At 50.9% G+C, this 16,354-nt stretch overlaps 1 protein-coding gene across 3 annotated transcripts; it reads left to right on the top strand.

Moving 5' to 3' along the window:
* The first annotated feature begins 528 nt into the window (after positions 1-528).
* On the top strand, positions 529-15,917 carry LOC128915462 (suppressor of cytokine signaling 1-like). Of its 3 annotated transcripts, none has more exons than XM_054215791.1 (3): positions 529-578; positions 11,610-11,719; positions 15,067-15,917. In XM_054215791.1, exon 3 carries the CDS (start codon positions 15,133-15,135, stop codon positions 15,814-15,816), a length of 684 nt encoding a protein of 227 aa, XP_054071766.1. In that variant the 5' UTR covers positions 529-578; positions 11,610-11,719; positions 15,067-15,132; the 3' UTR covers positions 15,817-15,917. The 3 variants fall into 3 exon arrangements, with proteins under 3 accessions (XP_054071766.1, XP_054071757.1, XP_054071776.1); XM_054215782.1 differs by lacking the exon at positions 529-578 and adding an exon at positions 8,038-8,130; XM_054215801.1 differs by lacking the exons at positions 529-578; positions 11,610-11,719 and adding an exon at positions 12,755-12,903.
* The last annotated feature ends 437 nt before the right edge of the window (positions 15,918-16,354 follow it).

Raw genomic sequence — 16,354 nt, 5'->3', positions numbered from 1 at the left:
GCTCTGCTACCCTAGCCCCGGGCACAGCACCCCTTCCCCGGTGCCTGCGAGCTCCGACGCCCCAGCCCGGTGCTGGGGGGCAGCAGACGGTAACCGGGAGGAGGGGCAGGGCCCCGGTCTCCTGCCGCCTCCTCCTCGGGGCGACGCGTGGCTCCGGCGGGTCCCGGGGGGCGGTGGATGCTGCGGTGCCGTCCCGCTGGGGATCCTCAGCCAGTCGGCAGCGGAGGAGCTTTCACAGCCTCTTTTGTTTTTTCTTTTCTTTCCCTTTTTCTCTCTCTCCCCCACAATCCGTCCAACTTTTTTCTTTTTTAAAAAAAAAAAAAAAAACAAACAACTTTTTCCTTCTTCGCTTTTTCCCCCCCCTCTTACAAGAGCCACGCCGTGGAAAGCCGGGGTGGTGGAGGAGGGAGAAACCCCTCCCCTTCCCCTCCCCCGTGGCTCCTTCCTCGGAAAAGAAACACTTGGGGGGTTTCCTCCCCTCCCCTCCCCGCCGCTCCGCTCCCCGAAGCCGCTGCCGCGGCCCCCGCCCGCCCGCCCCGGGGCCGAGGAGGGCCCGGCGAGTACCCGCGCCGCCTCCGGTAAGCCGCGCACCGGCCCCTTTGTGAGTTGAGGGGCCGGGGTGGGGTGGGGTGGGGGGGATGCGGAGAGGCGGCGGGGCGGCAGGGAGCGGGGCCGCCGGGGTTTCGGTTCGGGGCGGGAGAGCGGCGGCGGGGGCCGGGCCGGGCAGCGCCGCTGTCGCCCCGGCACTGAGCGCTCGCTCGCACCGGCGGCGGCAGCAGCCCCCGCCCGCCCCGGAGGTGCCGAGAGTAAGTTGTGCGGCGTTAACTGAAAACGGCCTTTTTAGGGGGTGTGTGTGGCTGGGTGTTGTCTCTGTCTGTCTCCTCCGGTCCCCCCTTGGGAGCTGGGGACGGGGGGTGGGGGCGTGCAGCCCCCCGCTGGTTTGGCTCCGGGAGGCGTTGGGGCTGTTGTTGGCCGGGGATAGAGTGTTTGGGCTCGGGGTGCCTTCCCCGGCGGGTGGGGAGGGTCGGGGAGGATTTGGGGTGCCGGCAACTCACTGCCGGCCCTGAAGGGAGCCATGTGCCGTGCTGGGATGGCGGTGGGGTGCTGGGAAAGCTCTGGAGCGGGGGAGCTCGGTGGGGCTTGGGGCTTGCTCCGTCGAGGTGTTCCCCACAGCATCAGGGCAGGGAGATGGCTTGTTTTAAAGCGAAACCTTCGAATTATGTCATGTCTCAGGTGGGTCTGTAGGGAAGCAGCCGCAGGGGTCCAGGAAGGCGGGTGACTTGGTCTTCACGCCACTTCTTTCCCTTCACACAAACCACCGGAGAAGCGGCACGGGGGGGTTTAGGCTTAGTCTTCGCTGGAAAAGCGAGCTGAATAGGAGGCATTACGGGGAAACGGGGTAACAGTGAACCAGGAGCGTATGTGCCCGTTGGGGTTGCCCTTGAAAGGCTCAGAGGAGCTCGACATCCTCCAGACCTGGTACAGTCAGAACGCAGCCTCACACCTGCCTTTTCTCAGAAAATCGGTGCCGTGCGCCTGTGAAAAGCCTCATCGGCAAAGGTTATCGCTAAAACCTCCTTCTGTATGCCATCTGAGTCATGGTGCTCGCAGCCATGGAGGATCTGCTACTCACTTTTTCCCACAGACACACATGCTCTTACTGAGAATTTTGGAATAGTTACCACTTAAAAACTAAGCTCATGCTACTCTTAGGATCTTTTTTTATCCCTTTTTTTTTTTCTTTCTTTTTTTCTTTTTAATTACTTTGTGTGTGCCTTCCTGCTCAGTAGAAGCTTAGAAACACGGTCTGGATGAACCCTGGAGGTAACTGAGAGGAACTCAAGAATGTTAAATTAACGTCCCTGTTTCTTTTCTTCCCCTGCATGGGTCAAGGAGGGGGATGTGGCTTGACCATTGTTCTGGAAAGTTGAGGGTAAAGAGTATTGTTAGCAAGCTGCTATTTAGGACTGTGTGGTCCAGACAGTGCCGTTTGCTAGTTAGAACTAGCAACTAGTCCTTGCATCTCTCAGAGAACTTAAATGAAAATCCCGGTCACATGTTGACCATGCTCAACTCTGTAAAATGGGGTGGGATCAGAAATAACTACAGTTTCCTGATGTTTCATTCTCTATTGACTGTGCCCTTAAGAGGGTATGCAGGCGTATCTTCTTTCTCCAAACAATTGCGACTGCAGTTCAGATGTTGCGTGAACGTCAAATAGCCCATTCAGTCACAGCGGGGCTATGGTCATGTGCTTAAAAATTATGCACATGCACAGAAGTTTGTGGGACTGAGGCTCCATTATCACATAACGTTGGTCTTGGTTGAATCAAGTTACGATGAGATGTGGCCAGTCGCGGCAGATGAAGCCAAGCTTTGTTTCTGTGTTCGTGAGCGATTCTGCTGGGTATGTGATTTAAAACATAGTTGTTGAAGCGTGGATTCTTGTCCCCTCCAGAGTAGAAGGCTCTTGGGCACGAACTGGCGGGATTACTGGGATGCCAACCTCCCACACCGGCTCCCATCTTCTCCTGAGCCATACCAGGATCCGGGCCTTTGTTATTTCTCTGCTCCTTGTTCAGTGTGCTGTATGTCCGTCAGTAACCTGGCTTGCTTATCGTTTCCTTAAACGTATTGGGTTCGAGAGGCAGCCCAGGGCTTTTGTTTGAGATTGCACTGGAAGGCACAGGTAAACTGTGCCGGAGTCCCGAAAAGCAGGCATAGAGGAGGACCAGGGAAAAGCTGAGCTGCTGCACATCCTTCCAGGTGTGTGTCCCTGCCGTGGCTGCTCAGAGAGGGCCAAATTCAGCTTCCAGATGATGGCTTCAGACACACAGCCAGTGCCCCTTACCCTCAATCCAGCTGGGATTTCTGTGAAGTTGGTGGTCGGTTTGCGCAAGGCTAGAGCTGGAGTTGGGTGGTGTAAATTCTTAGCTGCTGTCACTAATGCTGTGGTTGCATTGCTGAGAAACAAAAGAGAAAATGTGCCTTTGGAGCTGTGTTTCTTCCCTTGCTCCTCTTTCTCTCCATCCCCGCTGGGGTTTCGCTCTTTCCTCCAAGTCTTTCCCTGCAGCTCCTCGCCACCCCCATCTCCTCCTACCACCCACAGGCTCCTCTTTCCTGGTTTCTCCTGCCTTAGTTTGATCAGCAATAAATAGATAGCACCTATACTTAAACATGATGTCGTTTGGGTCGGGCTGGTGCTGCGGTGGGATTAATAAGAGCTGTGGGGATGTGGCATGTTCCTGAGATGTTATTCCAGGCCGCTGCAGACCTCAGCTACTGGTGCTGGCCGAAAGCTCGCAAACCGGGAGAGGTGGGCACCTGCATCTCTTCCTGTAAATGAAAACGTGGATGGTACAAGATCTGAATATGCCATAGAAGGATGACAACTTTTTACAGAGTTAAGTGTGTGTGTGTGTGTCATTAGGAGGCATCATATATTTATTTAAAATAATGCAACTTAATGCTGTGTTAATTAGATGCTTGGTTACATGTAAGTAGAGGCAGAAGGCAGACATGATACGAATTTACGCCTTTCTGTCCCGTCAGTGCGCTTCACTACTGCCTGCTCTTCTGGTTTGTGTTTGTGCATATCCTGCAGCCTTCTGCCTCAGTAAGGTATTTATTAGCTCACCATTTCACTTAAATCGGTCTCAGACCCTTAAAAAAAAAAAAAGAGCGCAGTAGTGTTTGATGTAGCAGGATTTGGTGGTTTCGTGTTAGTGAGTGGTCAAAATGACTCGAGTAAAATTCATCCCCCTGTCCCCCCCCGACCAAGTGCAAGATTTCAAGTTAAGATTTAGAAGTGAGAGGTGTAGAAAGTCCTACTTCTTAAACTTCTGGGAATCTCTGCTTCTGTTCACTAAGTATTTAATCGTATAAAAATGCTAATTCAGTTTTAGTAAAATAGCTAAATGCTGGTTTTGTGTTGTCTTTGGAGATTTTAGAGCTGCCCCCTTATTTTCGTCCTCTTCAGTGGAGAAATGAAAAGGCCTGTGTGCACTTCACAGGAAATGAGTGTCTGATACAGGCTTGCAGGCTGCACATTTCCAAGAACTGCTCTCAAGGTATTTTGATAATGCACATTCTCTCTGCCTTCTCCCTTCCTGCTCCCCATGCGCTTTCTGTGCCTCTGCTTGTTCGCAAACACACGCGAAGTACGAGGGGAAGAATTGAACGGTGCCAATGTTAACTTTGCAAATAGGCTGCTTTAGCTTTACCTTGGAGCTGTGGCTGGCAAAATTAAACTGGCAGCATTCAGTTGCCTTTGTTGCAGAGAGTTTTTGTCCTCCTCCTCGCTCCCTGCAAATGCTGAAGAAAAATTTAGACTTCAGATTGTGGCTTGTGCAACAAGGGTGTTTTGTGTGTGCGTGTGTGATTCTGCAATTCAGAAACAGTTTGGATCTACTTTCGAACTTCCTCAGTAGCAAAGTTTATTTGGAAACTTAGGCTAAGGCTGTCAGGGAAGAAAATAAGTGTGACTATTAGCAGTTGGAAAATGTCAAAGATCCCCATTCCTGTTCCTGCAATCTGAGCTGCGTAGCTGGGCTTCTTCACAGCTTGCTGAAGGTGCCTTGCTAAAGTTCAGCGTAGGTTTCCCTGGGTCGGCACGCTGGTGGTGATGGGCACAGATGCCTGCCGGAATGGTTTGATTATGCTTTTTGACAAACCAGCGATGTTATTCCTCATCCGTGTTGTTCTTCATGCGTATTTGAATTCTTCCTTGTTTTCTGGTGAGAGGTTTTTGGGACATGGAGGGAGGGAAACGGGAGCTGGAGGAACATTCTCCAATCCCCCTTGCTAGGAGTTACGCTCATCCTCCGAGGCCCGGCTAAGTGCCACAACGGACCAAAATCCCCGCTCAAGGGGACGCTGAGACAGAGGGAATGTTTCTTTCTAACCTCGTTGCCACAGCCATTTCTGATTCAGAGCTGTTTTAGCAGTAATCACTGCAATGGCCCATTTGTGTAGGATGCACACCAATATTCAAGTCAGCACATAAACGCAAGAGGTGCTGTTCTTTTTCTTCATTTAAAAAATGAGGAAAAAAACTAGCTGAGCTGCTTTAACTACTCTGCAACAGGTCCGTAGTTTATTCCTTGTAGTGAATTTATAAACCCTTGTTAACTTCTTCAGTTTTGCATGACTAAAAGAGATTTATGCCTTGTGCTGGGCTCCCCTTAGTCTTATGTAGAGTTTGAATGTTCGAGAGGTTGCTTAAGAAGGTTGCTGCTGGATCCCTCTGCCTAAGGTCTGCCAAGGCACAGGATGGTGAGGACTTGACAGAGGCAAAGCAGAAACATTTGAGAAATAAGAGAAACGAGACTCCTCAGATCAACTCTCTCACTTTCCCCAGCAGCAGCATTTTAATGTCTATGTGATTGGACTTTTTCCTTTTATGAGTTTTTAAATTAGTTACTTTTCAGTCTCGGTCACCTTTGAACTTCCTCTCTTCTAGTTTTATGAAAGAGCATAAAAAGAACTGCCTGATGGTACTGTGTCTTTCTCTTGCATCCCCTTGTATCTGTCTGCTCTCTAAACTGAGCATGAGGTTTCTCCAGTCTCTCTCTGTCGGAACACTTACATGTGACTTCTTATCACCATCTTCAGGCCCACCCCCTTTGTTTCAGGTCTATCTGTTTTTATTTAAGGTGACTGGAACCGAAGGTGTTATCTCAGGTGGTGACATTACTGTTACGTTCCCACCCATCCATTTTGCAACCTCACGCTGGTGTTTGCTTCTTGCTTTTTAATGGGTGCTTTCGTATTCAGAGCTAGAGCTTTCCCTAACGAACTCTCCGCATGGTTATTCGTCTCGTTGGTCAGCTGCGCCACTTCATTTATTGCTCTTTGAAATATTTGCTTTCCTACAAGTCTGCGTGCACTTGCATTTGTGAGGGCAGAGTCTCACCTGCCTCCTGGTGCTTGCCAGCCTGCCAAATTTTGAGTGACCTCTGACTTCTCTGGCCTGCAGAGACTGGAGCGATTTTTGTCACCGTTTGCCCTGGGAAGGTGATGGAGGCGGCCTCTCGCCACTTTTCCAGCTGGCTGCCTGGATTTAAGTAACATGTGTCTGGAAGCTGCCTGCTTGGGGGCTGAGGTTAGACCTCCGGTGTTTGAGGTGTTGTGGGCAATGATGGCTTGAAGACGGGGGAGACGATTTTTAGAAAGGAAGCTGGGTCAGGGGGTGTGTTTGCCTGGGCAGGGGGAAGGGAGCCGCTCGGGCCTGAGCTGGCGGAGGCTTTGGGCTACTTGCAGCCACTGACCTGCCACGGGGAGGGATGCTCTGCAAAGCGGGCTGGGTCGATCCAGACGGGAAGGTGCAGCAGCTGGGAGGGTGGCAGAGAGGTGATCAGATGTGCAGGGGCTGAAATGCCTTGGTTTCCTCAGGACACCCCTTTCCCACCTCCCATCACCCTGGGGTGCGACTGCTCCGAGTCTTCTGTCCATCTGCTTTACAGGCCCCGGGGTGCTGCTGGCTCTTTGCCTCATGCACCGCATCTCGCTTTTTGGCGTGCTTCTGGCATGGATGGAGGCTTTAGGGAAGCGCAAGGCATGTCCCGGCAGCTGCTGCTGCTTCGGGTATTGTCTTCCTGATGGAGAGCCCTATCCAGGGATTGCCCTTCCCCCACTGTCAGGTAGCCATGTGCTGCTCCTGCCTTAGCGGCGCCTGTGAAAAAAATTTTCCTTACAACACTTGCAGCCCTCTGGCAATTGGTAGTAGCAGCTGATTTGATTGGGAGAGCACCTGATTTTGATTGGGAGAGCACCTCTCTGCATCTTAACCAGCCGTTTCCAAATTCCTTCAAAATTTCTGGGTATGGTCCACTGTGTCCCACTGACTTTCTGCTCTTTAATGTGGCTTTTCCCCAACTTTTCTGACAGAGCACCCCCTTCCCCCTCTTCAGGTCAAATGGCATTAAATACTGGGGAATCAGAAAAATGAAAGGATATCTGCTTGCTTATGCAGCGTCCTTGTCCCCGCTTGCTGGTATCCCAGTGAACTAAGTGATTCCCCCAGAGGTTTTCTATTTTTGATAAACTGAAAACACCATTTGGTTTTTTGGGTTTTATTGTGTTTATCTTGGCTACCTGCTGTCCCAGTTTAATGATAGCCATCCTCATGTAAATTTGCTCCCTACCATCAGTAATTTATATTCCTTTATATCGGCCAGGGTTAGCTTTTCATCTTCTGAGGGATTATTGAGGTTGTAGAGAGGTTCAGGCAGGGGCCGTGGTTTTGTAGTGTGTTTGTGTTTGGTGCCTCAGACCCATGGCAGAGGCTCTTGCAAGCTGTTGCACCTACAGCTCATACCTGCGGTGTGACCTGTGTCGTCCCCTGAGCCTGTCCTCTTCGCCAGGCAGCGTTTGTGGGAGGTCTGCACACTCTGTCACTTTAAGATTTCCTAAATAACCTCTCGTGACTTAATTATTTTATTTTCTTTTTTTTTTTTCCTTTTCACTTTTGACTCTCAGGACTAGTTTCTTTATTTTGTGTGTTGGAAATCCCCGGTTATAAAACTTAGCGTTGTGGCGCATTTGTGCTTTGTGACCCTCGCCCCTTCCTCTGATGACAGGGTAACTGGTGCTGCTCCATGGCCCCTCGCGTCTTCTGAAGCTGGTCCTTCTGAAGAGCCAAGGGAGGGTCTCTGCCCTGCGCCTCTGTGCTCTGGCTCGCGTTGGTTAAGCGCCCTGGGAGTCTTCTCTAAAATCCCAGTTCTGATCATGATACTGAACCTGTTTTAGCTGCAGACACTGCTCATTTTTTGGAGTTAGCTGTTTCTTTGAATTCCTTTCCTGCTAAATTGCGATGGTTTTGATAAGAGGCCACGGCCATCACGGGGATTGCTGACGATCTAAGCTTCTCAGGATTTACTTGTTTTCTCAAACAAGGTGCTGGAACAACTGAAAAAGTCAATTTAGCCGAGAGAGGCTGGAATGGAGGAAACATACCTGTGCTGCTGGTCCGGGGATGGGGGGGACCTGACGAGGCTGAGGAGCCGTGACCGGTGGAGGACAAGCAGCTCTGAGGACAAGCATGCAGCCCTGGGCATCGCTGCCCCCTTCCCCCTGAACCCCTGCTCAGCTGGGAGACAGGACAGAGCGTTTCCAACAGGGAGCCCTGAGGTCTTGGCCTCTTTCTTCCTCCTCACCGTACCTTCTTCCCATCTTCTCATTTCTGCACCCAAACTGGGGAGAGCCCCGGCTCCTTCCCCAGCCGGGGGGCGGTGGGGAGGGAGGGAAGGGAAGGCAGCGGCGTGGAGGCTGCGTTCCTGGGCTGAGGCTTCGTGTAGCTCTGGTGCACCCACATTCGCAGGGATGGCTGCTCGCTATGAAACTGCAAGGGTCAGGAGCAATGCTGCCAGGCTTCCCTCGCTTACCAAAACCACTGTTGTGTTGGCCAGAGGTAAGCAACAACTCTTTCCTTAAGCCATGGCAGGATAGCCTTAGCTGCACCTTTGAAACTTAGCGGCAATCCCTACTGATTTCCTTTTTCTAACTTTTTTTTTTTTGTAATTCTCTTTTCCCCAGTTACAGGGGGGGGAAAAATAATTCTGTCTCCAGTAGAAGCTGTTTTTGTCAGAAGTCAGTTGGTAGTTCTGGTAGTTTTACTTGCAGTGGAACAAGCTGTAGTTGCTTGTGGCTACTGCACAGCAGCCTTCGAGTTTGGGGAAGCGATGTGCCTCCTCGGTTATTCTGAAATGGCAGGATTATGGTTTCACACTGGGCTATTTCTATGAGGAGCGGTCTGTTTCATTTGGAAGTATTGGTTCTGAATGTGCATAGTATTTCCAAGGTGTGAGGAGGTGATCCTGAAAACGTGGTTGGTCTTCCATCTCCTTCGGTTAGTTCAGCAAAAGCAATTACCTTTCCTTGTAAAATGCCACCTTCCTCTTTTTCTGAAGTGTGTTATGTAGAAAACAGACAGACTTCCCTGCCTTGAAGAATATTTGGCACACATCACACCATCTTGTGGGGTTTTGGGGCGCAAAAACCTTTTAGCCTGTATCAGCAAAGTGTCACATTAACGCAGAAAGCATATGTCATAGAAAAGTAGGATAATAAATACAAAACCTAAATATCAGGTTAATGGGAAGTTATTTGTGTGTTGTGAAGTGTGTTCTCCAACCTCAAAATTTGGAAAGGGTTTGTTAAGACCAGTCCTCTTGCAAAGTCTCCAGCAGCTGGTTCCCAGAGCCCACATGCAGGATCTTTCTGAGTGTAAGCAGGAACTATCACAGTGTGTGTGTGCTGCCTCAAGTTATTTTATATATTATTTATATATATTTCTTTTTTTTTTTAATATTGCATCCTTGTTGAACACCGGTCTTACAAGGAAACACAGTTTTGGTTTGGGGTGTGTATGTGTGGTGTGGGGGTTTTTTATTATTTTTTTTCTTCCACATATTCCCTCATGTGTCAGACATAATGGCAGCCTCGCATCAAACCCTATTTATAGCTGTGGCATAAAAGATAGAGGGAACTGCGACGTCTCCCAGACCTGCTTTGTGCTGGAGAAATTGGCTGCGATTAACGTTGGTCCTCTCGGCTGAGCTGGGCCACATTCCTTGCCTAACTGCAGCTCCCCCTCTGCTCTTTGGCGCACGCCAAACTCTCTGTGCGTCTCCTGCCTTTCCCTTCCGCTTCCATGAGCCCTTTCTGGATCAACCCCGGTCACCTCAGCCGCAGTAGGGTGCCGGTGACAAGGGGCATTGGTGTGGCTGCGCAGCCAGCGGCGGTGACGGCGTGGTTTAAACTGGTGCCAGTGTGTGGCAGACGGTGGCAGCCGTGGGAACCCGGCTGGCCCACCACTAAAACGCAGCGCTGCGTGCTTGGCTCGCACCAGGGAGGTTTCTCTTCCAGACATTGACTCGAGCTTTCCTTCGAAACATCCTCTCTAGCCACAAATCAGTAGGCAGCGCATTTCTGTGGGATGCAGACGTGCAAGCGAGAGACGTCTGCTCAGGCTCTGCTGCCCGAAATGGGGACACTGCTGCAAGGGCTTGCAGGCTGCCTCAGGGAGAGCTTTTCCAAATTATCCCAGCTTCCATCTAACTGCTTTGGGAACTGTGGGATTGATAACTGGGAGGTGCCGAAGCCAAAGGGAGTGGGTAGCGTAGTAACAGGATAGACCCCGAGTTCTGCTTGCTGCAAGTCAACGTGGGCCTGGGAGGTGTGTGCCTGGTGTGGGCTCGGCTGGGGGGATGCAGGGAAGTGATGTTAAGTAATGGAGCCTAGGCATGAGCGAAGCCTTGCAGGGACTGCCTCTCAAAGGCGCGCAGAAGGCTGGGTTCTCTTTTTTCAGCTTGATGATGGATCCACTGACAGATATGCGATTGCGCAAGTGGTGATCTGCAGCTCCACCAGGTCAGCGGGTTTAGTTTTCCATCTGCAAGGTGAGAAAGAAAAGCTTGGAGAGCTGGGGGAGCAGGGCGCAATAGCACAGGCCAGAACGGACTGGGTCGCTATTTGGATAACTCAGCAGCTAATGGCTACCTGCGCCATTTCAGATAAGAGACTCTAAATGTTGTGTGTTGCATTGAGCACAAGTTTGAGTTTGCTCTTCTGAATCATACAATCATAGAATAGTTTGGGTTGGAAGGAACCTTTAAAAGTCATCTAGTCCAACCCCTCTGCAATGAACAGGAACATCTTCAACTAGATCAGGTTGCTCAGAGCCCTGTCCAACCTGACCTTGACTCTTTCCAGCGGTGGGGCATCTACCACCTCTCTGGACAACCTGCTCCAGTGTTTCATCACTCTCATCATAAAGAATTTCTTCCTTATATCTAGTCTAAACCTACCCTTTTTTAGTTTAAACCCATTACCTCTTGTGGTATTGCAACAGGCCCTACTAAAAAGTTTGTCCCCATCTTTCTTATAAGCCCCCTTTAAGTATTGAAAGGCCACAATAAGGTCGTCCCGGAGCCTTCTCTTCTCCAGGCTGAAAAACCCCAACTCTCTCAGCCTGTCTTCACAGGAGAGGTGCTCCAGCCCCCTGATCATCTTCGTGGCCCTCCTCTGGACCCGCTCCAACAGGTCCATTTCTTTCTTATGCAGAGGCCTCCAGAGCTGGAGGCAGTACTCCGGGTGGGTTCTCATCAGAGCAGAGTAGAGGAGCAGAATCACCTCCCTTGACCTGCTGGCCGTGCTCCTTTTGATGCAGCCCAGGATACAGTTGGCTTTGTGGGCTGCGGGCGCACACTGCTGGCTCGTGTCCAGCCTTTCATCTACCAGTACCCCCAACGTCCTTAACCTTAAGAATCCTTAAGCTTATTCCTGTTGCCATCATCTCTTAACATTTGGGTTTTATGATTCCTGCTTCTAGAAGATGATGGCAACTTTAATGTCTTCGCATTTGTCCGTAGGCCATTTGTGAGCTGTCTGGACGGAATCAGCTCATGGCTTTGGAAATAGCAATAACAATAACAATAATCTGTTGTCTTTGTTGCTCTCTGAAGTGCCTTAGACATGCTTCTGCATAATACAGGTCAAAGAGTTTGAGACAGACAACCCATCCCTAGATTTGTTGTATTTTAGGTTCACAGTATGGCGAACTAATGGGCTTAGTCACTTGTTTGATGGACATCTCTTTCTTTTCAAAGGATGGATCTGCTTTGCAAAAACTGAAGTGCTGCATCGAAGCGCTTGAATTTGGACCATTTCCAGGCCTGACGTCCAGAAACTCATCCCTATGGGTGGTAAATTTAAAGAGGTAAGCTCTTTCAAGTGTCCTGGCGGAAGAGTGGAAGAACAAATCATAGCTGAGTACTTGAAGCTGCTGTTGAACGTGCCAGATTTGTCAAGCCCCAGGGTGCAGGGCTGGCTTGGCTGACACCAGGCGCGCGTACAGTCCCCTAGTTTACTACAATCGTCTCCTTATATGAAATAGGCTGCTTTGCCTGCGTAGCGAGCGAGGAGGAAAGCAGAATGCCCTGTGTCAAGAGCACTTATTTTGAAAAGCTCTTGAACTTGCAGTACATCAGAAAGTCTGGGGGAAACTTATCTAGCCTTTTAATTAGCAGGACGCCAACTTTTTAGGGTATATTGCTTTGGCTGCAAGCACTGTTCTGACTGTCTTGCAGTAGGGAGGTAGTAACGTGTTTGGGCGTTGGGGCTTTTGGGGCTTTTTTGGAGCGGGGCGGGAGGGAAAGCAAATCATGTTGTGGCAAATCAGAAGAAGAACTAATTATGCATGTGTATTTCATTACACCCCTGGGCTGGCTTATTCCTAATACTGAGAGTCTGCTCACCCTTCTTGACGTGGGAGGCCATGTACACGTAGGACCTGTTGACCCATTAAAAGTGAACCTTAAAGGGAATATCAGGAAGCCCTTCTAGAGCTAATATTTATGTAACTAATAGTGCGCTGGAGGTCAGGCAGTCATCTGTTGGAAATGGGTCACTGAAGCTAAACAAATTCACACCATCTGAGGCTCTGACCCATGTGTAGATTTCAGACCAAGTGAACAAATTGTGAGGGTGCTATTTTTGCATTTACTTTGAATTCGAAACGATGACACAGTCTCGGTTCTTAGTCAGTCAGACTTCCAGTAGCAGTGGATTTTTCTTAAAGGACTTGGGAGAATGACTCAAGGTTGAAAACTGGGACAAACAAGTTTGTTTTTTTTTTTTTTTCTGTCAAATAGCATCTGCAGCCTTAAACAAATTATCTATTTGTTTGTTATTTTTAAAACTAGCCTGGAAATGAAAGACAGCTGCCTGCTTCTGTTTTCCTGCTTGAATTCATTTTCCAACCTAGACCCATGAGATTGGCAAAATTTCTGTTTGGACCCAAAAGAAGTTGCTGCTTGGGAAGAGCGGCTGCTGGTGGGAGAAAGGCAGTGCTTCTCGCTCCCATCAAGGTTAGAGCTGCAGCCCTGGAGGCAGCTGGCAGGAGTATGACCTTCTTTTTCTATAATAGCTAACGTCAGAGGGCTCTATAGCTTCCTCTCCCGGCAGAGAGGAGAAGGAAAGGGACAGAGATGCTGCGACTTCTTGTGGCACCTACAGTGCTGAGTTTTTGGTGGTGATAGGTGGCCCTGGACGCTGCACGTGGTGACTGTGTTTACTTGCGTTCTGCTCACTACATCAGCTTCCCCCAAGATTTATTCTGACTTGCTGAACCATCTGAGCAGCTTTCAACTGCTGCCTTTTCTTTTTTTTTTTTTTTAAATGGAAAAGAAAAAACCCGACTTGATTAACTCCTTCCTACCCCTCCCACCTTTCTCTAAGCGTGGAATTTCCCTCCCGCAGTGACACTTAGGTAAAGGGCAGGATCGGCAGCATTCAGAGTGATACCAGGGAGGTTAGCTGCTTGTGGGCTGTAAGTCGCAGGGCTAAAAACTGGAGAAGCTTCCCAGGCTGTTCTTGGAAAGGGTGTTTATGGCTCCATGTATGGAGACTGCCTGACAACTACATTATTGGTATTACTGTTAAGTACTGAGAGAGATGTTAGGAGGAAAAAGATGACCGTAGGCAAGGCATTGCGGGGCAGATGCCTCCTTTCCAAAACTGCTGTGCCCAGGCGAGGGAAAAACATTTGGCCCTGCTGCTCCATGTCCTCTCCCAGGGCGCAGAGTGGGCTCCACACGGCTGTCCAGCTGGCACGAGCACTGAAAGGAGCGCAAGGCTTTTGAATAGCCAGCAAAGGGTGTGAGATAAGGGGAACCTCGCAAGGAGCTAAGCCTAACGTAGAGCCCTGAAGCTCTCTCTCCAGTGCAAGCCCTCCGCAGGTCCCTGCACATTCCCTGGTGGGCTGCCCGCCTGCTGTGAGCCCCCATGCTCCCGTGAGTCTGCAGTGGGGGGGACTGCCAGAGACGGAGGAGCACGTCTTTTCCTCCGCTGCAGCCTGCATGTCAGCAGTCTGTTCTGCTCCGAGCGTGGCTGTGCTGTCAGCGAGTGTGACTGGGTTAATGGAGTATGTCAGGGGACTGAGGGCAGGGTTTGGCGGTGAGCTACTGACTTGTCAGGCCTGGGGAAGTGGTATGTAACAGCTCAGCTTCTCACGAGCCTCTGGCTTGGGGCTGTGGTTTTTATGTTAATGCATATATATATATATATATATATACACACACACACACACACACACATGCAGAATATGTATTTTTCATATAATTGAAATGACTCGGATGGCTGATGGCAACGCTGGGTTCAGGAATTTGCATTTCTGAAAACAGACAGCCTGGTGATAACACGAGATGCAGGAGATTAGCAGGGTCATGACAGTAAGGGAGGGCACTTGGAACGCAGCACATGAGTGGAGGACGGTGACTGGGACAGGGCAGCATCATCTGCTGGCTGGGGAAGATGTCCCTCTGGCAGAAACAGAAGGGAAATGCCTGAGCAGAACCACTCCTGGGATGCCAGCGGTATCTGGTATTGGCGTTAAGTGGTCTCATTGGTGGCAGTCCCAGCCCTGAAGTTGATGGTGTGACATTTTTTGAAGGAGTCTTGATTCAAGACCTTCGCTTTCTCCTGACACAGTGAAACAGGCAGGTCCTGGGATGAGGGAGTTGTTCATGGGATTTGGTGGAAAAGGCTGATTCCCATCTTCTGCTTGAAGTCCTGTTGTCTGTCCTTTTGTGGGAGAAAGGGTTGGAGTGGTGTGAGGAAACCTTTCCATCTTTCACTGAATGACAAAGTGAACAATACTTTCCCACTTTGGGAAATTTTTCCCTTCTGATTTGGAGTGTCATTTTCCCTTGCCAGTCTCAAGGCCGCTCTGAAAAGCCCCTAAACATCCAACTGAGGGAAATCTCGAAATACCGAGGTCTCCTAGGTTCAAACCAGCCTGCTGAAGGGTGTGCTGGGCAGCCCCGAGCTGTGAATCACAGAAACCCAACATATGCAGAACTCTGTACGGTGCTGCCTTGCGCTGGTGGGGACCCAGCTGGAGCCCTTCCTGCATATATTTCCTTGGTTGTCCCTACAGCTGTGGGTGAGGGACGTACAGTAACTCCCTGGTACCCTCTTGCTGCTGTCTTCTGCCTTGTGAAGTGTCTTCACTTGCCCAGTTAGAAGAAGGTATTGGGTTTACCTCGCTCTCCTTCTGTCCTGCAGGCTGGATGCAAAGGAGGAAGCATGGTAAAGGCAGCATCTTTCCAGGATCCATGGGCTCTTTGAGAGATGATCAGAGGGAGGCCAGATGATCTGCACAACACGCACACCACTGTTTCTCGTCCGCAAAGGCAGCATCGGAGTGTTCTCCCCAGCCCCGTGCCCCCCGGCTTGCCCGATCGTTTCCGGATGTTTCGCAGCTGTGAGTGGGAGGTCCTGGAGCGATCCCTCAATATCCTCCAGGCCAGCGACTTCTACTGGGGCCCCTTGTCCGTGGGGGAGGCTCACGCCAAGCTCCAGCGGGAACCCGTTGGCACCTACTTGGTGCGGGACAGCTCGCAGGGGAACTGCTTGTTCAGCCTGAGCGTGCGGATGCCCACGGGGCCTGTCAGCCTTCGGATCTCTTTCCAGGAGGGCTATTTCCGCCTGAAGAACTGGTTTTCAGACTGCGTGGTCCGGCTACTGGAGCTGGTAGTGGCAGGGACCCGGAACAATCCCTTGCACTTTGATGAGATGGGAGGAACCCCCCTGGTCTTCTCTGAGCCCCTGTGCCGGAGTCGCCGGGCAGTGCCCACGCTGCGAGAACTGTGCCGCCGGTGCCTGCCCGCTGGTGCTGCAACGGGGGATGGAGCAGCGCTGGGGGACTCCTCTGGGATTCGCCCGAGGGACGAGGTGGTCTCACCCCTAGGCGAAAGGGGAGGGTCGGAGGGGAGCATCGTTCGCGGTTCCTCTCCGTCCTGGGCTGGGAGATGATGCCATGCGAATGGGAGATGAAGAGAGGTGACTTTTACGTGGCCGTGCTGGTGGGACACACACCACGCTGGTGGGGCTGGACTGGCTGCTGGGAGAGGAAGGGGAGGGCAGGGGGAGAGGGGCTTGTACCCGCTGGCTGTGACAGCCGTGTCCTCGTACGTGCACAGCGTGTGTGGCCTTCCCTAGCGATGCCTGGGGTAAAGCCAACCTGAAGAGCAGCGATTTCCACGCACGCACCAACACCCTGTGTTTTCCTCTATCCCAAAGCTCATTTCTGCTACAAATCTGCCCTCTTGAGGTGGTATGGCTGAGACAGTCCCACGGCAGTGCAGCTTGGGCATCGGTGGGCACGACTTCTATGCAGACCAGATACCCACATAGCCGCGGCGGAGCAAGAGCACACTTTGCTCCTTGCGGCACGAATGCGATGCCTGCCACTTCAGAGGCCGACGTTTGCACTAAGAGGAAATCACTGCAGCCATGCATGATACGTGCAGCTTCACTGGCTTTTGCATTGCTTTATTTGAACGGATTTTTG

Source organism: Rissa tridactyla, chromosome 1, assembly GCF_028500815.1.
Source record: "Rissa tridactyla isolate bRisTri1 chromosome 1, bRisTri1.patW.cur.20221130, whole genome shotgun sequence".
Lineage (NCBI taxonomy): Eukaryota > Metazoa > Chordata > Aves > Charadriiformes > Laridae > Rissa > Rissa tridactyla.
Note: the sequence above shows the minus strand (reverse complement) of the source record. Positions and strands in the feature narration are given on the sequence as shown.